Genomic DNA, 26,323 nt, shown 5'->3' with positions numbered 1-26,323 from the left:
AGCCACTGCCCTTCCGACCCCTCAGGAATAACCTCATGTACTAGAGCATCCGACCCCTCACGGGGGTTGCGTAACTCCTCAAAATGGGTTCAGACACGGCCGACGCTGGCCCCAGCGCCGAGGGCTTCAGAAGGGGCTTCTGCTACCCCCACCCCCGCCACGGCCCGCCCCGACGCCGCGGCCGCGACTGGGGACCCTGCCGAGAAATGGCCCTTTAGCCCGCCCCCCCCCTCACCTGGCTCGGTCCCACCTGAGCACGAGAGCTGAGAGAAAAAAAACAGGCAGGGAGGGCTGACCTTGATGCTACTGACGGTGGAGCGGCACATCCCGCTGCTTCCTGGAAAGCGGCCCGCAAGACATTTTTCCCCCTGGAGGAAGGAAACGGGAGGGCGCCGGCCGGGCGGCGGCGGGCGCGACGGCGGTGGTCGGGGCGGGCTGGGCAGCCTCTTGCGGGGACGGTCCGAGGACTACATCTCCCAGGCTGCTCTGGGCCGCCTTACGTCGTGACCCCGGCGCGCACTGAAGTGGTGACTCTTACCTCACAAAGGTAGCTCCTCCGCCGGCAGCAACTCGGCGCCCGCGGTCCATGGACCGGAACCCTGGGCCGACGGGCAGGAACCCGGGCCGCAATCGCCGCCTCCCCGCCCCAGGCTCCTCCTCCTCGCTCCCCACCGCCTCCTCCCGACGCCCGCGGGCCGCGCACCGCCACCGTCGGGCTCGCAGAGCCGCCCCGGGAGGCTGGGTGGGGGCGTTCGCGGCTGCCGCCGGACTGAGGCCTACTCCGCCGCCTCTCAGTGCTATTGTCCCTGGGCCCGGGCCCACTGGGGAGGCGAGTGCGCCGCCTCCGACGAAGATGCCGGACCAAGCCCTACAGCAGATGCTGGACAGGTACGGGCAGCCTTGGGGGAGGACGCGGGCCGGGCCTCGGGGCTCTTCGGAGCGGAGCCTAGCCTGCCGGGAGGAGTTCCACGGCCTGGGGGCCGAGTGAGGGGCAGAAAGTTTGGAGTCCGTACTGGGGGGAGGACGGAGCGGGCGGCCTGGGTGCGTAGACTTAAAGCGAAACTTAGTTACGGATTGGTGTCTGGTTTTGTCCGAGCGCCGTTGCGAAGTGAGAGGGGTTCGTGTGAACCCAGAGAATTAGTTTCTTCTTCTTACTGTCCTCCTCCCCTCCCCCCAAACTGTGTTGTAACGTGTTTGTCAGCGCTGTCACTGGCAAGAAGGACCAGACGTTCTCTGGGGAGTGATCCCCCTCCAATTTGTACACTCCTTCCAAAAACCAAGGATAAGCATTCTTTTGGAAAGCCTGATAGACTGACTTCATTCCTCCTTCCTCCCCCATCCCATCCCCATCCCAAACTATAAGGGCAAGAGTAGCCGCAAGGGACTTTAACGGTCAGACCAGAGTAGAGGTTATGGAAAACAGCCGTAAGTCCAGCCCTGAACACTTAGCGTATTTTACCATTCGTTGAGTTTACTGAGAAAGTTTCATCTTCTCATGGGGTAAGTTCCTGGGGGGGGGCTCCAGTCGGTAAAACTCTTTCTGTGAAATCGGCTGCACCGCCCTCTGCTGTTGAAATTCTAGGCTCTACCACGAGTTTTTGGAGACCCTTACTCCACATTTTCCCCTAAGCCACGACATCACTTCCTGGTCTAGCCAGTGCTACAAGCTAATGCATGTTTGGTTGCCTACAACTCTCAGTAGACCATTTGCCACCCAGTTCAGCGTGTGGTACAGGTCTTCGTACTGAGGAAAAGTCCAACTGTAGGGTTGGCAATGAAAGGCCAACCTTAAATGAGATTATACCCAGTTAAATGCTGTTTGGATCACACCCAGAACACAAGTCACTCAAGAGTACATCTTCCAGAGTGACAGGCATTTCCTTTGGAGCTTAGAATTTTGAGACATCTAAGTTGATAGAAATCATGTACTGACTTTTTCAGTTGGGGTGACCCAGTGATTAATCCAGCCCTTGTTTGAGGGGAGCATTCAAGTCAAGTTGTATTGACTAACCCCTTTTTATGTAAGTAGTTTACAAGCTCCCGGAAGGCAGAAACTTACGCATCATTATTTATTTTGAAACCTACAGCAGAGCCTGGCACTAAGCAGGTCATCAGTAAATATTTCTTTAATGAACAAATGTATGAAATTTTGTCATTTTCCCCAGTTGTCTAGAGGTTTGATAATTTACCAGGTTTTACGAGGTAAATTATAATTTACCATACTGGCAAATTATATAGGACTACTGAAATATGCCCACAGGAGACCACTTTCTGCCACTGCCAATTCCAATCAAATGAGACGCTATTCTGGTGCTGGGTATTTTGTAATTAATTTTGTTTTCCCCCTCTGAGGGCCTGCTGCTTTCACTTTTATGTAGGTGACTTTTAGAAAAGCTTTTGTGCCCAAGAGCTGATCTGGCTTTCATACACTCTTTGGAGATTTCCATAAAAGTAAAAAAGCCAAGGAGTGCTAGCCAGGCATTTAAAACATCTAATAGAAACATGGAAATTCTGGCTGCATGTACTGAAACAGGTGACTATAATACTGGCTTCCCTCATCTTCGGCACCTTTTTGACATACTTCAAGGTAGATTCTTAAGATGACGTTCAAAGATCTTTATTATCTAAGTCAGTGTTTTGCAACGTGGCCCCACGTTGGAATCAGCCTGGGGAGCATTTTAAAATATGGATGGATGCCTGGCTCTGCCCACAACCAATTAATTCACAGATTTCTGGAGAATGGGGCCTGAGCATGTATATTTTCAAAAGCTTTCCTGATGTTTATTGTAGTTGAAAATCACTTTTTTTTTTTTGGTCGCGCGGCGCAGCTTGCTGGGGGATCTTAGTTCCCCAACCAGGACCAGGGATTGAATCCGGGCCCCCTGCAGTGGAAGTGTGGAGTCCTAACCACTGGACCACCAGGGAATTCCCACTACTCTAAATCCCAAGGGATTATTTCAGGATAAGAGAGAGTACATTTTAGTGATGTAAGCTTGGCCAGAAATCTTAAAATTCTCATCTTGCCACTTACTAGCTATGTGACTTTGGACTTATATTCTGAGGTTCTACATCCTCATTTGTAAAATGGCAGTATCCTACCTCACAGGATTGTATAAATGAGAACACGTGTAAGCACTTTATAAAACAATAAACTGGGGCCTCCCTGGTGGCGCAGTGGTTGAGAGTCCGCCTGCCGATGCAGGGGATACGGGTTCGTGCCCCGGTCTGGGAGGATCCCATATGCCGTGGAGCGGCTGGGCCCGTGAGTCATGGCCGCTGGGCCTGCGCATCCGGAGCCTGTGCTCCGCAACGGGAGAAGCCACAACAGTGAGAGGCCCGCATACCGCAAAAAAGAAAAAAAGAAAAAAAAAAAAAACAATAAACTGCTATTCATATGTTAGGCACACAGAAAGTACTTAAGATTCTAGTGTAACCAACTAATGTAGCAATTCTCTCCCCACCACACACACACACCCATCTCCATATTTACAGTATCATCTTAATCTGGGCTGGCCTTACATGCAAATTGAACACAAAGATACTTGATGGGTTCATTTGAGGAATACTGACAGGCCCAACAGACTAAAATATGTCAACTTGTTAGGACCTAGAATTCTTGCTTTGAATTTGGCTTCCCCCCAGGTTGGTCTTTGGGTGGCAATTTTTGAGGGATAGAATTTAGCTCAGAAACTTGCCCTTATTTTTATTTCTTCAGTGCAAGTTCTGTCCTTCAGAAGATTAGGAAATGTGTATAACATATACTGTTGTTTTGCTTCTAGGTTAAAATTAGGTATATTTTAGTGCTTATTAAACATTTGTATTTAATGAATTGACTTAATAAATATCAGTGCATTTGCCCGATACCATTCTAGGTCCTCAGTATATGGTGGTAGTGAACATAAGCAAAAATGCTCATATGGAGCTTTAATTCTAGTGAGGTTTGTGTTCCATAAACTGCCAAATAAAATGAAGATTATATTTACATAACATGGATGGTATGTTCAGTTTATACACTTAGTCTTTCAAGGTTTTTTAATTAATAGCAAGTTATTAATAGCTGAAGTTCAATTGCCTTGTCCTTTGTGAATAACTAAATTTAGTTTAGCAATTGTTTATCTTGATAAATTTTATTATTGCAGTATTTGTAGATAGAAAGAGTATATATAGATATATATTTTGATGGCCTTTCATTTTTATAAACAGTAAGCAACTGTTTTACATACATTTATCATTTGAACCTTTTAAATTGTTTGAGAAAGGGGGTGGGAAAGTGGGTGGTTTTCTAGTGTCATGAATGATTTGGGATCACAAATCATTGCCCTGAAATTATAACCATTCATAAACTTAAACCTTTTACATCGGGTTCTCTGAATCTTGGTCAGTTCCTCTTCCTTCCCTTCATTGCCATACTTTTTTAAGGAGAGGTCTGTTATATATTATTCTATCACCATTAAACTTTCTTGTTTTCTCTTTTATTTCTCAAAATTAGGATTAAATGTATAGAGAATACAAAGAATACTGTAACAAACTGCAGAAATGAACCTCAGGTTTAAAGCCTGGTGAGAGATGCTTCTGGAAACTTGACTTTTGTGTACCCCTTTCACCTTAAACACTCAGGAATTTGTTGAGGTTGTTTGCATCACTTACTTGCACCTGGTGAGTAGGCAAGGAATGTAGCCAGTGTCCCCAGAACAGTCAATGGGGAGAAAAGCAGGGAGAACCATCTGCTCCCCACAAGCCTCCTGCAGTGGCAAAGTGAATTAGAATCCGCACTCTCAGGGTGTTGTCAACCACACATGTACATCCTTTTAGAGGCTGTAGAGTGTTCTGATGGGAACGTACTATATTATCTTCTTATTTATATAACCACCTCTAGTTTCCATGAAAGCAACTTCTCACTCTCTGAAGCATATTTTCCCCAATCATATCACTATCCCATTTTGACATTTACAGAACAATACCTAGAATTTAAAAACATTAGCAATTAGTTGTATTTGCTTCCATCTCTATGTAAAAAGTGGAAACATTACTGATAAAGTCCCCTTTGGCCACTATCCCCAGTCCCATATCTTCTCTCCATCCCCACTCCACTATCGTAAATGGGTTTATGTTCTTCCAGTCTTTGTTTAATCCTTTTTTTTTTTCTTTTTTTTTTTTTTTTTGCGGTACGCGGGCCTCTCACTGTTGTGGCCTCTCCCGTTGCGGAGCACAGGCTCCAGACGCACAGGCTCAGCAGCCACGGCTCACAGGCCCAGCCGCTCCGCGGCATGTGGGATCTTCCCCTACCGGGGCACGAACTCGCATCCCCTGCATCGGCGGGCAGACTCTCAACCACTGCGCCACCAGGGAAGCCCTGTTTAATGCTTTTATATATACCATATGTAATTCATAGTACACGCCAGGGAAAAAATTTAAAATTTTAATATATTTCTAAAATTTAAATATATCAATCTACAGTTGGCTTTTTAAAATACTGAGTTCTGTGATATACAGCAATTAAAGAGTATATATATATAATCCATTGTATTAACTTACCACTCTTTTTCTTTCTAAATCCGTTTCCCTGTTTGTGACATTTATATTCTTATTTTCTCCTTATTATCTCTTGTTGTAATTTGATTTTCATCCACCTTTCTTGTCCGTAGCTCTACTAAAAGTATACTGAAGGTTACCAATAATTTCTTAATCGGTAAACCTAATGACTTTTTTTCTTGGTCCACATGTCCTTGACATATATGTAGTGGAGATGAAACTGGTGACGACTACCCCCTAACTTCTTGAAACTGTGTTCTAGTCTACCACACTATTTGTCTTTTACTTTTTTCGCCTCTTATATATCACTTTACTTTTACTCTCTTCAGTCAATTAAGTATGGTTCAATCCTCAGCACTTATCATTCTTCTCTGAAAAGTAGACCTGCTTACTATCTCACTATCACCTTTATTTGAGTGACTCCCAGGTTTATGTCTTTATTCCTGACCTCTTTCCCACATTTTAGTGTTTGCATTCTAGCTGCCCAGTAGACATTTCCATTTGTGTATACAGAGTATTACTAGCACCTTAACGTATCTAAACTACTGCTATTTCCCTGGCGTGTACTTATCTTGACTTCCCAATTTTGGCCTTTGATAGGACCATTCTTCTAGTCTACCAGCCATAAGACCTACATCTTTTTTTTCTTTTTTGCTTTTTTCCTCCAAATCCACTTGCTTATCAGATACTATATTCTTTCTCTGACTCCAGTTTTTCTCTACCAGTTTGACTTGCAGAGTGGTACCAGAATTTCCCAGTTTGACTTAACAGAGTGGTACCAGAAATGGCCAAGGCACAATTATCATGGCGTTTCCATACTTTAAAACCTGTCAGTCTCTACATCACCTATAGGATAAATTCTAAACTTTCAAGGCCCTGGTGAAGAGGTTTAGCTCTATTAATCCAATCCAGCCCCAACCATACTCTTCTGCACTGCACTTCATTGTCCTCTGGATATATCCTGCTGTACATCTTCTTCTTTTTGCTTTAGATGACTTCCTCCCTTTTGACCCCTGGCTAACTCTGACCCATGTTTAGAATTCAGCTCAAGTATCACCTTGAAGCATTACACAGCTCCTTCAGGCAGAGTGAGTTACTTCTTCCTGTATTTCCATAGAACCTTTACGCATTCATTTTAGTACATCACACTGTATGGTAATATTTCTTTTTTTTTTTTGCGGTACGTGGGCCTCTCACCGTTTTGGCCTCTCCCGTTGCGGAGCACAGGCTCCGGACGCGCAGGCCCTGAGGCCATGGCTCACAGACCCAGCCGCTCCGTGGCATGTGGGAATCTTCCCAGACCGGGGCACGAACCCATGTCCCCTGCATCGGCGGGCAGACTCTCAACCACTGCACCACCAGGGAAGCCCCAGTAATTTTATTTTTAATGCACCTATCCCAAGTCTCAGAGCCTTCCACACATACCCTTTACCACCACCACCATGCACATTCAAGTGGAAGTTCACTGAGAACAGAAACTGTTCCCTATCCCATTTCCCCAGAAGGGGAAAGTACATTGGAGACACTGTTGAATCATGGTGTCTGTCTTTTCACTATTTATGACATATCAGTGCCTAGAATAATCTTGCTAAAGAACCAAATATTTATTTGCTCAAAACCTTCTGTATTTTCTTAATTGCTTATTAAGCTTAAGTTCAAATTCTTTTTTTGATTTATTTATTTTTTTGCGGTATGCGGGCCTCTCACTGTTGTGGCCTCTCCCGTTGCGGAACACAGCCTCCGGACGCGCAGGCTCAGCGGCCATGGCTCACGGGCCCAGCTGCTCTGCGGCATGTGGGATCTTCCCAGACCGGGGCACGAACCTGCATCCCCTGCATTGGCAGGTGGACTCTCTACCACTGCGCCACCAGGGAAGCCCAAGTTCAAATTCTTTAACCTGGCCTTCAAGACCCTCCATAATCATATTTATGGTGCTCTCTATTATGTTTAAGACAGTGAGTATTTTGCTGGCACCAGCTACCTTCTTAAAGCTTTGCTTCTGTTTAAGAATGAGTTCATAAAGTATATATGTTTTGCCTAGGCCAAACTGATTCACTCACTGTCCTGTGTACTTTTCAGCATCTTGTCTTTCAAAATTCCACCCACTCTTCAAGACCCAGTTTAGTTTCTGCCTCATTTATAAAGCTTTTCTGACCATTTCAGCCAGAAATATTTCCCCCCTTCTCCAGACTCATGTAGCAGTTCTTTACAGGCCACACGTACATACGTGCTTCCCAACTCTTTACATGCCATAGTTCATAAGATGAGAGATGGTAACATTTATATGGCACCTTGGAGTACACTGGCAGGGGTTTAGATCTCTAGTGAAAGCTCCTTATGGCTGCTTAAAAGTACCCTAGCAAAAACGAAACACATAGCTCTTTTTTGTGGTGCCTTGGAGGTGGTCGGCCGCTTCAGAATGAAGCTGAACATCTCTTTCCCGGCCACTGGCTGCCAGAAACTCATTGAAGTGGACGATGAACGAAAACTTCATACCTTCTATGAGAAGCATATGGCCACAGAAGTTGCTGCTGACACTCTGGGTGAAGAATGGAAGGGTTATGTGGTCCAAATCAGTGGTGGGAACAACAAACAGGGTTTCCCCATGAAGCAGGGTGTCTTGACCCATGGCCGAGTCTGCCTGCTACTGAGTAAGGGGCATTCCTGTTACAGACCAAGGAGGACTGGAGAAAGAAAGCGCAAACCTGTACAGGGTTGCATTGTGGATGCCAATCTGAGCGTTCTCAATTTGATCATTGTAAAAAAAGGGGAGAAGGATATTCCTGGACTCACTGATACTACTGTGCCTCGTTGCCTGGGGCCCAAAAGAGCTAGCAGTATCCACAAACTTTTCAGTCTCTCTAAAGAAGATGATGTCTGCTACTATGTTGTGAGAAAGCCCCTAAACAAAGAAGGTAAGAAACCTAGGACCAAAGCACCCAAGATTCAGCGTCTTGTTACTCCACGTGTTCTGCAACACAAACATCTGCGAATTGCTCTGAAGAAACAGCGTACTAAGAAAAATAAGGAAGAGGCTGCAGAATATGCTAAACTTTTGGCCAGGAGAATGAAGGAGGCCAAAGAAAAACGCCAGGAACAGATTGCCAAGAGACGGAGGCTGTCCTCTCTGAGAGCTTCTACTTCTAAGTCTGAGTCCAGTCAAAAATGAGATGTTCTAAGAGTAACAAATAAATAAGATCAGACATCAAAAAAAAAATGAAACACATAATTACTTGTACTGGCTATAATTTCCTTAGAAATGAGAAGTGGAAAATTTTCTCAGAATACACTATCCATATGGCAGCATGGTGCAGTGAAAAAAGCTGATGTTTTTGGTGGTTTTTAAAATTTTTTAATTTTTTTTTATTGGGATATAATTTACAAAAAAGCTCATATTTTAGAGTTGAGGCCTAGGTTGCATCCATGCCTTTCTACTTAACCATGAGGCCTTGGGCAGACTGTTTAACCGTTCTGGGCTTTTGTTTCCTTATTTATTTAAGACAGAAATAATTATGTTTGCAGAGTTTGTGAAGATCAGAGACAAAGAGCATGGCATGAATATATGCTTAGTAAATGAATGCTTTCATTGTGGGGTATTTCCCTTTCCCTTTTTTGTAACATGTCATAATTGTGGTAGCTCTTTGATAAATCCAAATACTTTAACTTCTATTCCACTTGGCTGGACAGACATATAAAGGGATGTTTAGTCTTTTTTTTTAATTTTTAAAATTTATTTATTATTTTTATTTTTGGTTGCCTTGGGTCTTTGTTGCTGCACGCAGGCTTTTCTCTAGTTGCAGCGAGCAGGGGCTACTCTTCGTTGCAGTTCCTGGGCTGCTCATTGGGTGGCTTCTCTTGTTGCAGAGCACGGGCTCTAGGCACGCAGGCTTCAGTAGTTGTGGCACTCGGGCTCCGTAGTTGTGGCTTGCGGGCTCTAGAGTGCAGGCTCAGAACTTGTGGCACACGGGCTTCGTTGCTCCGTGGCATGTGGAATCTTCCCGGACCAGGGCTGGAATTCGTGTCCCCTGCACTGGCAGGCAGATTCTTAACCACTGCGCCACCAGGGAAGTCCCGGACTTTTAGTCTTCTTGATGGTATAGTTCCTGTTTAAGAATACATGGGATGTGACTCTTTTAATCCTGAGACAAAGCAAGCAGTTTGCAGTTTTTTCCATTGTTAAATTTAGGCGTTCCTTGCATTATTAACCAGAGCATGGTTCTCTAAGCATCTTCTTTTTTTTTTGGCTGTGTTGGGTCTTTGTTTCTGTGCGAGGGCTTTCTCTAGTTGCAGCGAGCGGGGGCCACTCTTCATCGCGGTGCATGGGCCTCTCACTGTCGCGGCCTCTCTTATTGCAGAGCACAAGCTCCAGACGCGCAGGTTCAGTAGTTGTGGCCCACGGGCTTAGTTGCTCCGCGGCATGTGGGATCTTCCCAGACCAGGGCACGAACCCGTGTCCCTGCATTGACAGGCAGATTCTCAACCACTGCGCCACCAGGGAAGCCCCCTCTAAGCATCTTCTGAATTAAGGACATGTTCTCTTTCCCTAAAACAGTCATGGAAATACATTGGCAAGGCACCATATATAATAACAACAACAACAATTTAAAGCTTGTTTCATTGCTCTCACTCCTGTATTCTGGAACTCTTCTATTCTGCTTCCCTCCAGTTTTCATCAAAGTGATCATAGGCAGGAGCCTATGATTTTCCAGATCTTTCTAATAATCCACTATAAACACCTACAGTCTGAGTCTGCAAAGGTAGACTTTACTGCCAACTGTTTTATTAGATAACCATACCTATCTTGCTTAGTTAATTTATGTGCCAGTGAGAAACTATTCTATTGATAAGTTTCCTCCCCTTTTTCCCCCATATACTTTTAAAATAATTAATCATATAAACTAGTTTAGTCACAAATGAACCCTGTGAAGTGAGGTTACCTTTGTCATCCATCCTTTGCCAACTGGTTTGTAATATCTGGCTTTATTTTAAAACCTTTCTGCTCCAGCCACATTGGTTTTATCATTGTCCATGATCATATGCTCATGTCTATCTCTAAGGTTGTTTATGCTGTTATTCTTACTTCAGATACCCTTATTCTTTTCATTCCCCAATTGTTATCTCATTTGTAGTTCTTCCTTTTCATAAAACCTTCTCAGCTATTTCATCCTGTGTTTCTTATGGTCATCATCACGTTTCTGTATTACCTTTGGTCACCAGCATCATTTCTTGGCACTCAGTGTTTTGTGTGGTTGTTTTGATGTGATCCTTCTATGCATATATTTGTTCCTTAACTAGATTGTAAGTTCCTTAAATGTATTTCTTCTGGCATCAAATAGTGAGCATACTAAGTATGTTCAAGTTAATTTAGGGGGAGATCTTGAATACTCTTTGATTTAAGGCAAATTAGATGTATATTCCTATAACTGTTTATAAATTTTACTGTTGAGAAGGATTTATATCAATAATTGGGGAAAAGTTATAATTTTAATTTAAAATTACATAGAAGTAAATGATTTTTTAATAAAGAGTGGCATGTCATACATGCAGATTAGTGACATTACCAGTACCAGTAAGGCCATACATTTAAGGAATAAGTAATATTCTTTAGAATTGTCTAGTTTAGTTCTTTTTTCATGTCTTCATATTATAATAGTAACTTGTTCTTTAATCTCTGAACCAGTCATGATAATTCCCAGATCTCCCTTTACTCTGTAACCTAATGAGCAGTAACTTGGCTGGTGGAAAGGTGTGGAAGTAAATTGTGAGTGTGTATTATCAGCAAGCAGGCAGCATTTAGAAAACCTAGTGGAAGGAAAAGAAGGGTGGTAGAAAATGAATTGAGGATTTGAATAAATATCTTAAGCAGTGGTGTTGGCCTATTGAACAATTGGGGGTGATCAGGAATCCAGGACCTTTTCCACTGAATACCAGGGTGCCAGGCAGAACTGCTGTATGTGCTAATTTAGATAAGAGAATGCATCCATAAAAATCTAGGCATAGGGCTTCCCCAGTGGCACAGTGGTTGAGAGTCCGCCTGCCGATGCAGGGGACACGGGTTCGTGCCCCGGTCTGGGAGGATCCCACATGCCGCGGAGCGGCTAGGCCCGTGAGCCATGGCCACCGAGCCTGCGCATCCAGAGCCTGTGCTCCACAACGGGGGAGGCCACAACAGTGAGAGGCCCGCGTACCACACACACACAAAAAAAATCTAGGCATAGATGTAAAGTTGACACCATCTTTCTCATCTCTCTTGGTGCCATTATTGCTACTGTTCATTTGGTGGTTATGTATGTGCCAGACAATTCTTAAGCAGTTTCATAATCACTTGTTTAATCCTTTACAATAGAGAATCTTTTTTAAAAATTTATTTTATTGAAGTATAGTTGATTTACAATGTTGTGTTAATTTCTGCTGCACAGCAAAGTGACTCAGCCACACACCTACGTACATTCTCCTTCGTATTCTTCTTCGCCGTGGCTTCTCACAGGACACTGAACATAGTTCCCTGTGGTATACAGTAGGACCTTGTTGTTTATCCATTCTATATATATTTGTTTGCATCTGCTCATCCCAAATTCACAATCCCTCCCTCCCTCTTGGCAACCACGAGTCTGTTCTCTTTGTCTGTGAGTCTGTTTCTGTTTCATAGATAAGTCCATTTGTGTCCTATTATATTTATTTATTTATTCATTCATTCATTTATTTATTTTGCGGTACGCGGGCCTCTCATTGTTGTGGCCTCTCCCGGCTCCGGATGCACAGGCCCAGTGGCCATGGCTCACGGGCCCAGCCGCTCCGCGGCATGTGGGATCTTCCCGGACCGGGGCACGAACCCGTGTCCCCTGCATCAGCAGGCGGACTCTCAACCACTGCGCCACCAGGGAAGCCCTGTGTCCTATTTTAGATTCCACATGTAAGTGATATCATATGGTATTGTCTTTCACTTTCTGACTTACTTCACTAAGTATGATAATCTCTAGGTCCATCCATGTTGCTGCAAATGGCATTATTTCTTTTTTTTTTGGCTGAGGAGTATTCCTGTGTGTGTGTGTGTGTGTGTGTGTGTGTGTATACACACCACATCTTCTTTATCCATTCATCTGTCGGTAGACATTTAGGTTGTTTCCATGTCTTAGCAATGGTGAATAGTGCTGCTGTGAACTCAGGGGTGCATGCATCTTTTTGAATTATGGTTTTGTCTGGGTATGTGCCCAGGAGTGGGATTGCTGGATAATATGACAACTCTATTTTTAGTTTTTTGAGGAACCCCTATACTGTTTTCCACAGTGGCTGTACCAATTTACAATTCCACTAACAGTGTAGGAGGGTTCTACAATAGGGAATTTTAACATAAAACCTTTTTTATGCTGAGAACTCCTTTGGAAGTTTAGTTAAGCTTAGGGGTTCCTTCTCAGAATGTTTTGAAAGAATAAAACAAAATATACAGGTCAGAAATGGACAAATTACGTTGAAATACAGCTACCAAAATATTAAAAATCTGACATGGTAATATGAGCTTTAAAACAAATACAAGATCTATTACTGGTGGGTCTGATAATTAATTTCAAATTAGCAGTGGGTTAAATGTTATTTTGAGATCTGCACAGCTGTAATAGGAAAATTTCTGGTCACTGTACTAATTTCTAATTGCTGTATGCTAATATTACTATGATTTGTTTATTCATCATTGAAGGAAAACTGAATTTTATTTAGAGTTTAGTGAAAATAAAGGTATAATTAATTTTTTTCCCATCCAAATTTACCAATCCCGTAAATTTTTCATGGACCTCAGGTTAAGAACCCCTGTATTACAAAAACTCTGAAAGAGATTGTCATTAAACCTAAAATAAGTGGTAAGCAGGAATTTGAACTCAGGCATCCCAAGTTCTTTAACCAGTTAGAATATCCTGAACTCACAAAATCTTTTCCCCAAATTTAGCTAGCTTTATTCCTTAGAAAAAAGGATCTCAAGCATTTTGCTTACTATTTAAATTAAAAACCAAATAGATTAAAAATGTTTACATTGAATGTAAAATAAAATTTCATTTTTGTATTATGGTGAGTTGAGGAAACTTACAAAGGGAAAAAGGAAAGAAGAATGGCCAGAGCAGAGGTTCTCAAACTTCAGGTATCACGATCACCTGAAGGGTTTGTTAAAATACCACGTTGGTGATTCCTCAAAAAAGTTAAAAATAGAATTACCATGTGACCCAGCAATTTCACTTCTGGGTATATATCCTAAAAGAATTAAAAACAGGATCTCAAAGAGATATTTGTACACCCATGTTCGTAACAGTGTTATTCACAATAGCTAAAACTTGGAAGCAACCTTAATATCTAAGACCAATGAATGGATAAGCAAAATGTGGTGTATATATACATACAATGGAATAGTATTCAGCCTCATAAAAAGGAAGGATATTCTGCAGTATGCTACAATGTGGATGAACCTTGAAGACGTAGAAAGACAAATACTGGATTATATGAGGTACTTAGAGTAGTCAAAATTATAAAGACAGAAGGTATAAGGGTGGCTGTCAGGGGCTTGGGAGAGAGGACATTGGAGAGTTGTTTAATAAGTATAGAGTTTGTTTTATAAGATGAAGAGTTATGGGGATGGGTGGTGGTGACGGTAGCACAACAGTGTAAATGTATTTAATACCACTGAACTATACACTTAAAAATGGTTAAGATGGCAAATTTTATGTTACATATTTTACTGCAATAAAAAAAGAAGAATTTTTAAAGAAATTTAAAATAAATAAATTTTTTAAATGTAGTGTTGGGTCCCATCCTCAAAGTTTCTGATTCTGCAGGTCTGGGGTGGGACCTGAAAATTTGCATTTCCAGCAAGTTCTCAGATGATGCTTCTGCATCACACTGAACACTGCTGAGAGATTGGAGGATTGAAGAGAAGAAGGGGAGGAAATGACTCAAAGAGAAACTCTTAATTAGAATTTTGTCAGAAATTACAACCTCTTCTTAGGTGTGGACTTTGAAAGGTTTTTGGCTTTGTCCTTTGAAATGGCAAATAGCCAGTTCTCACCTTTTAAGGGTATTAAAATTGCCATCCTATAAACTATAACAAAATATGTAATAAAGTAGAATTATAGTTAAATTGATCCTGCAATGCAAATATTATAGCATTGTCAGTAAGAATTTTTAATTTCAAAATGTTTGGTTTTATCTTTGTTGGTTGTTTTTATCTAAGAAATGACCTGATCCAGTAGCCAGAATCAGGAGCATATTTTTGCCTGTGTGAGAAATAGAAAAACTTGCAAGACTCAAAGTACTTGCAGTGGAAATTAGATTTATTTAAGCCTTTTCATCTCAAGTTGCAGTCAGTAGGAAACAAAGCCATTGACAAAAAATAGTGTCCTTATAAAAGCTGTTTAAGAGTCTACATTATATGATTGTTCAGGGCTATCTCTTATGTCCAGTTTCTCACAATCTATAGCAAGATAGGGTTGTATCTGATAGGAATCTGCCCCAAACTGGTTAAACCAAAAAAAAAAAAAAAAATCTGTGGGCTTATGTAAGTGAACAGTGCAAGGTTATATTTAGCTTTAAGCACAGCTTGATCCATGTCTCAAACGAAGTCATCAGTTTCTATCTTTCAGCTTCCTCTGGGTTCTTTAGGCTCCACATTGTGGCTCTCCTGGCAGCAGAGCCTCACACCCTCGTTTAGCTTCACACTTTTCCTGCCTTCAGGCTCAGTGGAAAAGAAAGTCTGTGTACCAACTTTCCCAGCTAAAATTCTGAAGTTCAATCTAATGAAACTAGCTTTATGGGCCCAGCCTCCCAATAACTGTAATCTAGGACATGGGATACTCCCTTAAACCAATCTAGGGATTACTCTTCCTGGAGCTGGGGATGTGGGACTATAACTGCCTAAATAAACCACATACATGGCTGATGTTGGAGGGAAGAGTGGTTTTCCTTAAAAAGTATGGTATACTTTTTGTCCCTAAAAAAGAGAAATTGTGCTGTACATTAAACCACAAGCTTCTACTCTCTCCTCTATTCTAAGATCTTGAGAAACTCTAAACCCATCATTTTCAAACAACCTCTTTTCCCCCTAAATGGAAGGAGGTGGGGAATTGGAGAATAAATAGCTGAAATAGATTGCATCAAGGAGGCAGTAGGGTATGGGGAAGCAAAGGGGGAGGCATAATTTTAAGACCTTCGTAGGTGGTATTCCTGGTCAGCCTATTAGAAGTGTTTTTTAAAATGCGGGAAGAGAAGATTCCTATACATACTTTGTTCCCTCCCTCATTTCCAGCCCTGAAGACTAATAACTGTCTTACAGGCTTTCTGCCTAAAAACATTTATGTGACCATTTTTATATGCTTTAATTTCCCATGTACCTGGCCCTTATTTCACAGACTAATATTCTTTCCATATTACGTAGATTAAACTCATATACCTAGTAAGGTAGTAAATCAGTTAATAAATTCTTTAGAACCTAACATTTTCTGTATGGTTATTTATATTAAAAATATTTAGTCATCAGAAGCAATTATTTCTACCTTAAGTAAATCCAGTAATTATCCCTTTCACACAGTCTGCTTTCTCCAATATGTTTGCTTTTTTTTACCTGCCATTTTTCTACACCAGCAGTTCCCAAATTTTATTGAATATTGGGATCACCTTGAGAGCGTGTTAAATCACAGATTTGTAGGCCCTCTTCCTCTGGAGTTTCTTATTTACTAGATCTGGAGTAGAGCCAGAGAATTTGCACGTTCCCTAGTGATCCTGAACTACTGGTCCTGAGACCTTTGTTTTGAGAATCCCTGCAATAAAGTCACTTGCCCCTGCTAATTTCTGCTCTCACTCCTCCCTGAAACCTTTTCTGATCTATCCAAATTGATGCTTCCTTCTTCTTAAAATGGATGTACCTATGGTAATTTCACTGGAACCTTAAATTTCTTGTATCTACTGGATGTAGCCCCAATTAAATTATAGGGTTTTCTAGATAGGTACAATCTTCCATTTATTTTGTTTGTGCAACCACATGGAACCAGTGAAACTACATGAAATCACTGAATGCTCAGTAAATGTTGCTGGCAATTTCTATAATTTTCAGTTGCTTGTTTGTTTTGTACTATTAAGTTAGAAGTCTTCATTTTATATAACATTTACTTGTATCTAAATTATAATTTTTAGCTGAAGTAATTTGGTGGTGGTACGTTGGTAGATGTTGAATATCAGACTTTTTGAGAGTATTATTATCAATAAGGTTTTTTTTAATATCTATAGGAAAATTTCAGTTAATCTCTAATGAGCATTAGCTTCAAAATCCAAATTTGTAAGCTGTATACTCACTGTCACTATGAATCAAACAATAAAAACAAGGTTATGGGTATTAACACTTCCAATTAGGTTTAACACCTAATAAGTTTTCACTGTAAATCATCGTTCAACTATCTTATCTACCATAGTTGTGAAATTAGAAAAAAAATCTGGAAAGTGCCTCTTTTACATGTTAGTTGAGTACCTTCTAAAAAGTAAAACTGTAGAAGTGTTTATTTAGGGGTGAAGTACACTAATGTCTGAAACTTTGAAATACATCAAAAAATAAGATTGATGAAAGAATATGTAGTAAAGTACATATGTAGCAAAATGATAAGAATTGTAGAATCTAGGTGTTAAGAATATGGATGTTCACCAAACAGTTTTTCAACTTTTTTTGAAAGTTTGAAATTTTTCCTATTAAATGTTGGGGAAAAATAAACTTGTACTTATCCAGAATTTATGGGGATTATAACTATACAAATATTCCCATTATATTGGTATATGAAGCTGCCATTTATGTAAGTTAAAAACAGATAAATATAGGCAATTTCATTTGGTTCAACTTATTAAGGTTCTTTACATTTCATTTTGTTTTTCCCTGATGACTGGAAATTGGCTTAATTTAAGATTCAGTTCACCTTAATACTGATTAATTATGCTGGTCTAGATGTACTTAGCTACATATATGTTCCATTGTTGATATGAAAAACTTAAAAGAACCTAGAAATCGAGTTTCTAGATATTCTGCCTATATTTTGTTACCAAAATATGGTTTTTATTTCCCAGAGGTATACAATTATATTTACAAAATTACCTTGGTTAAATGGGGAAAATATATACTAACACCTCAAATAACTGGTTTATTTGCTGTATACTTGTCAATTGAAATTTTATGAAAAAAACTAGGTTGAAACCCAGTCAAATCATGGATAGTGATGATGGTTGCCACTGTGAATGACTTAGTGCTACTGAATTGCAATCTTAAAAATGGTTAAAGTAGTAAATTTTATGTTATGTATGTTTTACCACAATAACATTTTAAAGAATAAGGAGGTGGAGGAGGAGTCATTTCTGGATAACCGTAAGATAGCACGAGGGCCCAGACAGCTTGGCTGAGGTGGGTCAGAGGGTCAGGCATGCTCAAACAAATGCTCCCTACCTCCAGTTTTTACCTAGGTAGGTCAAATGAAATCTGACTGAATTTGAAAGCTGATCAAAAGCACAATTTTGGATATTGTTGCCACGTATTCAGTTCAGTTTTTTTTTCCCTATTCTAATTGTGAAGTTTTAATTGGAGCACACAATTAAAATTCATATTGTTCTACAGACTGGAGACCTCACCTGTATATAGTACCTGACTATATAGTCTTTCCCATTGAGCATAGTTAAGTTCTGACAGAAGCCACTTATCTAATTAAGTGAAATGTGCACAGTAAGTGACAAGCTTTAATTAGCAGTTTCCTATTGTGCAGTCAAACTTTAAGGTAGTAAAGGGGAGTGAATGGTGTCACTGAGTTAAATTGTATTTGCCGTAATGGAAATCGGTGTCAAAACTCGTGTTAATTGAGAAGAAAAAAATAAGGAATTGCAACCTAATTCCACAAGAACAAATTAGAGTTCATGAAGTATCCTCAAAAGCAAAATGGGGAAATGTTTAAAAATTAACCATCTCAATAGAATTTTTTAAAATATAAGCATCCCAGACTTGACTTTTAGATTTTGAATATAATAAATATAATTTAATTCCCACAAAAAAGGAAAACCAATCATACCTATAATGGAAACATGTAGGCCGAAATTTATCATATCACTATCCTATAGCAATTTATCCTGATATCTTCATCTCTTCTTCCCTTTGTGCTTTTTAATTTAATCATCTTTCTCTCTTATAGTCATACTTCACCAGAAAGAGAAATGAGTGGGGTTTTTTTCTGTCTCAGTTGAAAACTGAATGAGACCATATGTGAAATCATTTATGTAATACTTGTAATACTTTAGTTTTCCAAGTTCAAGAGGTTAAGAGGTTAATGTTGTTGAAATGGGAGATACACTGAATTTCACATATTCCTATATTTACCACTCCTCGAAGAATTATTAGGTCTTATAAAAGCCGCTTGAGGATTGTCTCTTTGCATCTGGTTCATTAGAGAAAATGAAGAATTATTAGAAAGATGGACTTCCTTGGTGGCACAGTGGTTAAGAATCTGCCTGCCAATGCAGGGGACATGGGTTCAAGCCCTTGTCCGGGAGGGCTTGAACCCATGGAGTTCAAGCAACTAAAGCCTGTGCGCCACAACTACTGAGCCTGTGCTCTAGAGCCCACAAGCCACAACTACTGAGCCCACGAGCCACAACTACTGAAGCCCGCACACCTAGAGCCCATGCTTTGCAACAAGAGAAGCCACTGCAGTGAGAAGCCCGTGCACTGCAATGAAGAAGAGTAGCCCCGCTCACCGCAACTAGAGAAAGCCCACGCACAGAAACAAAGACCAGTGCAGCCAAAAATAAATAAATTAAAAAAAAAAAAAAAAAAAACTTAGGGCTTCCCTGGTGGCGCAGTGGTTGAGAGTCCACCTGCCGATGCAGGGGACGCGGGTTCATGCCCCGATCCGGGAAGATCCCACATGCCGTGGAGCGGCTGGGCCCGTGAGCCATGGCTGCTGAGCCTGCGCGTCCGGAGCCTGTGCTCCACAACAGGAGAGGCCACAGCAGTGAGAGGCCTGCATACCGCAAAAAACAAAACCAACAACCTTAATGTACTAGAAAGATGGAGGAAGTTATATAAAGACAAATTTCAGAAAACACAAGATTCTGCAGAAGAATACAAGGAAAAACAGAAAAAGAAGAAACTACTCTACTGGAAATGTGTTGGTTGTTTTTCTCCTCAGTCTTTTAATACAGAATTAGAAGTTCCTATAATATAACATAGTAGGCTCATCCCATTAAGTGGGAGCTGTGGTGAAGAGGAGGCTGGGGTGTTAATGATAATGTCATTATTTTCTCTTTTAATTTACAGAAGTTGCTGGGTGTGTTTTGCCACTGATGAAGATGATAGAACAGCTGAATGGGTGAGACCATGCAGATGCAGAGGATCTACAAAATGGGTTCACCAGGCTTGTCTGCAGCGCTGGGTGGATGAAAAACAAAGAGGAAACAGTACAGCCAGAGTGGCATGTCCCCAGTGCAATGCTGAATACTTAATAGTTTTTCCAAAGTTGGGTAAGAAGATCCTTAAAACCAACACAGAGATATATATATATATATATATATATATATATATATATATATATAATGTTATAATATATGACTCTATGATCCTAGCTTTATTTTTAAGTGGCTCATCTCTTTGCATTTTTGTGAATTTCTCTATTCCATTTCTGTTGTTTTCTCTCTAAATGTCAGATATTTGTTTTGCTAACAGTTTACATTATCCTTAATATATCCCCAGATCTATCCATTTGTCTGTGTATTCAATGTTTTCATTTGGTTGAGTGGATAAAGAACTTGGATATCTAATTGTGTGGGTAAAATCAAGTTAACAAAACTGTAATAAAAGCCTGACTAAAGAGCCTCATTCTCTGGAAACCATTGGTGTGGGAGAAAGAAAACAATAGTGTGTTCTTTCTAATACTTATTTTTCTTAATTCTCCTATTAAGGAATAAAAGGGAAATTAAATATTTAATAAAAGACAGTGTTTGGAATCCAATTTATGTGGCTGTTTTTCATGAAAACTACTTTCCTTTTTCTGTGAATTGGCAGGCGAGGAATAACCAATGGTCTTTGAGAATGAGGCTAGAGTTGAAACAAGTGTAAGCAGATTGTTTAAAGGAAGCTATAACTAAGGCTGATATTTAGTTAGCATGTTCCATTACATCCATGTGATTATGAACTGGTGTCATTCTCTTTGTTTGGTATTTATGCCATGCCAGTTGTTCAAAATTTTTAATATCACACTTGTCTATAATCGAGGTATATGAAAGCAGTTTGGGTTTTGGGAAGGTCAAGGAAAAAAATGACTTTGTGGAGGAATAGAGTTCAAGGAGAAACTGGAAATGATTATTAGATTTTTTTTTCTAGGTGCTATACATATTGAAATCAGACCTTTCTTTAAAAAAATAAGGCAACATAAGTGCAGATGATGAAGTGCTTTTCTAATGTGAGAAGATTAATAATAAGGACAAACAAAATTTCCATAGCTGTCTATATTTCTCTCTCTAACTTAATGCATAGGAAGAAGTGATAGCTTTCTATGAAAGAAAAATAGTGTAGTAGAGAAAGTAGCATTTCTCAGACATTTACAATTTGTGGACCACACTGACAGGTCTTTTTTGTTGTTGTTGTTTTTAATTTATTTATTTATTTATTTTTGCCTGTGTTGGGTCTTTGTTGATGCGCGCGGGCTTTCTCTAGTTGCAGCGAGCGGGGGCTACTCTTCATTGCGGTGCGCAGGCTTCTCATTATGGTGGCTTCTCGTTGTGGAGCACGGGCTGTAGGCGCGAGGGCTTCAGTAGTTGCAGCACACGGGCTCAGTAGTATTTAACTGTTTCTTTTCCTACTTCTTAGTTCTGCTAAATCAGATAATCCCACTTTTCAACTATAGGTTGTTGGGAATAGCAGCAAGTATAGGATGATTCTTTTAGATGTTTTAGATATTCAGATGGATGGGTACAAAAATTACTGCAAGAATTCTCACTGAAAACTACCTACAATATCCGATGAAGCACTGAGTTGACAAATGTGTGGCACTCAGCAATGAAGTTGAATGTTGCAGTTTGGAAGATGGCAGTGGATAAATCTGTCCTTCTGGTTGTATTTCAGTTCTAGGAAACATGTTTTTAGGTCTAGTGTGGTAATTGAATACCTTTTTTAAGTATACTAATAAGACACTGATTTCATTCTACAACAAGGAAAGAAAATGGCTACATGTTGGAAAAGTCAAACTCTTTGCTTAAGCTATGTGTATCATGATTTGGTCTTCGTATTTTATCATTAAGAATTGTTATTTCACCCTCATATGATAGGTTCAAGCTATTCACAATACTGAATATCACAGAGATCTGTCACTTGAGTAAGCCACAGATAATCATAGACTTTTTTTTTTTTTTTTTGGTACGCGGGCCTCTCACTGTTGTGGCCTCTCCCATTGCGGAGCACAGGCTCCGGACACGCAGGCTCAGCGGCCCTAGCTCACGGGCCTAGCTGCTCCGTGGCATGTGGGATCCTCCCAGACCGGGGCACGAACCCGTGTCCCCTGCATCGGCAGGCGGACTCTCAACCACTGTGCCACCAGGGAAGCCCAATCATAGACATTTTTTACTGACCCTACTGGTGTCATGGGGAAAAAAATGTACATACTTCATTTAAATAATTTTTGTTAGCATCTTTCCTCCTGACAAGATAGGAAAGCAGAGTGTTGTATTTGCTTCTTTTTTCCTGACATAACATGCTGAAGATACCTGCTCAGGGACTGCAGTTTGAATATTATATTCACAATTTTCCATGCAATCTTTAACAGATTCAATAGAAGACTTACTGTCAAATGTCAGGTGTTGTCTGTAAATGAAGCCATATGTGAATTGACTTTCAGGTGCTATACTCTTCCTTTCTACACACATGACTAGTGCTTTTGGCCATATTGATCCTAGTGTACATTTTCAAGTCAAGGTTCAAAGATAATTGTTGGTTAAAGGAAAATCCCTTCTCTAAAGCATGTTTTCATTGATAATCAGAACTGTTTGTATTTTATAATTTACATATTATGTACATACCAAGAGTTGATTCATATTCTGAATACGAGTGGTTTCTTGTAGCCATGAAACAAAATATTTAAGAGCATACATCTGTGATACTAACTGTTCTTACTCACTGAATACCACACCTAACATTGTGTAATTAATGTCCAGTAGTGTCATCTGAAACAGAAACATACCAGTAAGTTGTTTTCTTTCTGAGCATATTTGTCATTAATTTTGCAGCTGACCATAGTTATACCTGTTTTTGTTAAAATAATTAAAAGTTCCTTCGCAGTTTTTAATCTTTGCTTTCAATAACAAAACTCATAATGCAGGTATTGATTGGTTTACTAGAGTGGTTGAAAATTATATGAATGCTTCAGTGGCTTCTTATCCCTGTTTTATAATGTTTCAGTCCCTGTTTAAAAATGTATTACACTTTGATTGGAACAAAGAGGTCCCCCAGTGTAAACTAATAACTTGTAATTCACTGGTCATAGCCCACTGTAAGATCCTACTGTTTTCACTCTACAAGATCATACTATTTATCATTTATGACATTCTGAGTCAAATGTGTTTTTATCACTTTTACTCTTCAATGAACACTTTTGAGGCATTGATTCATTTTCCTAATTGGAGATTTAACACATTGATAGGAACAACAACAAAATATATATTTAACCAATGTAAACAACTCATGATGTCAAAGTTCGTTAACTGAAACAAACAGTCCCCTCTTAACTATCCTTGTAAAGCATGTGTGACCCTTGGAACATAACAATTAAGAAGCTAAAGGAATTTCCTTAAAAGTCATAATTAATCTTTTCAATTTATGAAATGTTTGTGATCAAAGCTTTTGTCACTTTTTTTTAATCAAACTATCTATAGTAAACCAATTAATTGATTCCCAGGGACCACCATTGGTCCCCAGATGACAGTTAGAAGACACTGCCCAGAAGAAAGAATGAAAGACAAGAGAAAAGATGCAGAGAGGAAGAGGTGATGGTTAACATTCTATGAGATGATCTCTGTGTAGCAGGTATTTAAAAAGAGTTTTCGGGCTTCCCTGGTGGCGCGGTGGTTGAGAGTCTGCCTGCCGATGCAGGGGACATGGGTTCGTGCCCCAGTCCGGGAAGATCCCACATGCCACGGAGCAGCTAGGCCTGTGAGCCATGGCCGCTGAGCCCGCGTATCCGGAGCCTGTGCTCCTCAACGGGAGAGGCCACAACAGTGAGAGGCCCGTGTACCGCCAAAAAAAAAAAAAAAAAAAGAGTTTTCATATGGATTTAGACTCAGTCTGTCTGGCTAGCTGGCCAAAGTCTGCATCTTTTCTGGTACTTAGTGGCAGCCAGAATGGAAGGATGGTGACAACTGTGTGTTCTTAATTGTCAATAGGGAATATATTGTGAATATATCCTCCTAGTCATCCCGTCCTCCTCCCTAAACCCTGGCAACCAGTGATCTTTTTACTGTCTTCATAGTCTTGCCTTTTTCAGAATGTCATATAGCTGGAATCATACAGTATGTAGCCTTTTCAGATTGGTTTCTTTCACTTAGTAAATATATTTAAAGTTTCTCTGTGTCTTTGATGGCTTGATAGTTCATTTCTTGTTAATACTGAATCATATCCCATTGTCTGGACATACCACAGCTTATTTATCCATTCGCCTACTGCAGGACATCTTGTTGCTTCCAGGTTTTGACAATTACAAATAAAGCTGCAGTACACATCTGTGTGCAAGTTTTGTGTGGACATATATTTTCAACTTATTTAGGTAAATAACAAGGATCGTAATTGCTGGATCATATGGTAAGAGTATGTTTAGTTTTGTAAGAAACTACCAAAATGTCTTTCACAGTGGCTGTACATTTTGCATTCTGACCAGCAATAAGTTCCTGTTGGTCTATATCCTTTCAGCACTTGCTTTTGTCAGTGTTTTGGATTTAGCCATTTATATCTCATTGTTTTATTTTTTTATTTTTATTTTTATTTTTTTTAATAAATTTATTTATTAATTTTTGGCTGCATTGGGTCTTTGTCGCTGCACGTGGGTTTTCTCTAGTTGTGGCAAGCGGGGGCTACTCTTCATTGCAATGCGAGGGTTTCAGTAGTTGTGGCATGCAGTCTCAGTAGTTGTGGCTCACAGGCTCTAGAGCTCAGCCTCAGTAGTTGTGGCACACATGCTTAGTTGCTCCGCGGCATGTGGGATCTTCCCGGACCAGGGCTCGAACCTGTGTCCCCTGAGGCAGGTGGATTCTTAACCACTGCGCCACCAATTTTAATTTGCTATTTCCTAATAACATACATGTTAAGTGTCTTTTCATATGCTTATTAAGAGTCTTATGTCCTTCTCACACCCGTCAGAATGGCCATCATCAAAAAATCTACAAACACCCAGGAATGCAAGGATTCTTCAATATATGCAAATCAATCAATGTGATACACCATATTAACAAATTGAAGGAGAAAAACCATATGATCATCTCAATAGATGCAGAGAAAGCTTTCGACAAAATTCAACACCCATTTATGATAAAAACCCTGCAGAAAGTAGGCATACAGGGAACTTTCCTCAACATAATAAAGGCCATATATGGCAAACCCACAGCCAACATCGTCCTCAATGGTGAAAAACTGAAACCATTTCCACTAAGGTCAGGAACAAGACAAGGTTGCCCACTCTCACCACTCTTATTCAACCTAGTTTTGGAAGTTTTAGCCACAGCAATCAGAGAAGAAAAAGAAATAAAAGGAATCCAAATCGGAAAAGAAGAAGTAAAGCTGTCACTGTTTGCAGATGACATGATACTATACATAGAGAATCCTAAAGATGCTACCAGAAAACTACTAGAGCTAATCAATGAATTTGGTAAATAGCAGGATACAAAATTAATGCACAGAAATCTCTGGCATTCCTATACACTGATCATGAAAAATCTGAAAATGAAATTAAGAAAACACTCCCATTTACCACTGCAACAAAAAGAATAAAATATCTAGGAATAAACCTACCTAAGGAGACAAAAGACCTGTATGCAGAAAATTATAAGACACTCATGAAAGAAATTAAAAATGATACAAATAGATGGAGAGATATACCATGTTCTTGGATTGGAAGAATCAACATTGTGAAAATGACTCTACTACCCAAAGCAATCTACAGATTCAATGCAATCCCTATCAAACTACCACTGGTATGTTTCACAGAACTAGAACAAAAAATGTCACAATTTGTATGGAAACACAAAAGACCCCGAATAGCCAAAGCAATCTTGAGAAAGAAAAACAGAGCTGGAGGAATCAGGCTCCCTGACTTCAGACTATACTACAAAGCTGCAGTAATCAAGACATTATGGTACTGGCACAAAAACAGAAATATAGATCAGTGGAACAGGATAGAAGGCCCAGAGATAAACCCACGCACATATGGTCACCTTATCTTTGATAAAGGAGGCAAGAATATACAGTGGAGAAAAGACAGCCTCTTCCATACGTGGTGCTGGGAGAACTGGACAGGTACATGTAAAAGTATGGGATTAGACCTCTCCCTAACACCATACACAAAAATAAACTCAAAAGGGATTAAAGACCTAAATGTAAGGCCAGAAACTATCAAACTCTTAGAGGAAAACATAGGCAGAACGCTCTATGACATAAATCACAGCAAGATCCTTTTTGACCCACCTCCTAGAGAAAGGGAAATAATAACAAAAAGAAACAAATGGGACCTAATGAAACTTAAAAGCTTTTGCACAGCAAAGG

At 40.2% G+C, this 26,323-nt stretch overlaps 2 protein-coding genes across 3 annotated transcripts in view; both read left to right on the top strand.

The window, feature by feature from the left end:
* Nucleotides 1-524: 524 nt before the first annotated feature.
* Nucleotides 525-26,323, top strand: part of MARCHF5 (membrane associated ring-CH-type finger 5) — a 56,624-nt gene continuing 30,825 nt past the window's right edge. Inside the window, exons 1-2 of one of the 2 annotated variants that reach the window (XM_081225311.1) lie at nucleotides 525-888; nucleotides 19,844-20,046. In XM_081225311.1, the coding sequence (XP_081081437.1) occupies nucleotides 587-888; nucleotides 19,844-20,046 (505 nt within the window). In that variant the 5' untranslated portion in view covers nucleotides 525-586. The remainder of the gene's footprint in view (nucleotides 889-19,843; nucleotides 20,047-26,323) is intronic. The other variant, XM_081225312.1, reaches the window with a different exon arrangement.
* On the top strand, nucleotides 7,915-8,773 carry LOC308617775 (small ribosomal subunit protein eS6-like). The gene has a single exon (XM_081235157.1). It carries the CDS (start codon nucleotides 7,952-7,954, stop codon nucleotides 8,699-8,701), a length of 750 nt encoding a protein of 249 aa, XP_081091283.1. The 5' UTR covers nucleotides 7,915-7,951; the 3' UTR covers nucleotides 8,702-8,773.

The sequence above is a fragment of the Mesoplodon bidens genome (genome assembly GCF_964165515.1).
Source record: "Mesoplodon bidens genome assembly, chromosome: 1".
Classification (NCBI taxonomy): Eukaryota; Metazoa; Chordata; class Mammalia; order Artiodactyla; family Ziphiidae; genus Mesoplodon; species Mesoplodon bidens.
This window is presented reverse-complemented; position numbering and strand designations above follow the sequence as displayed.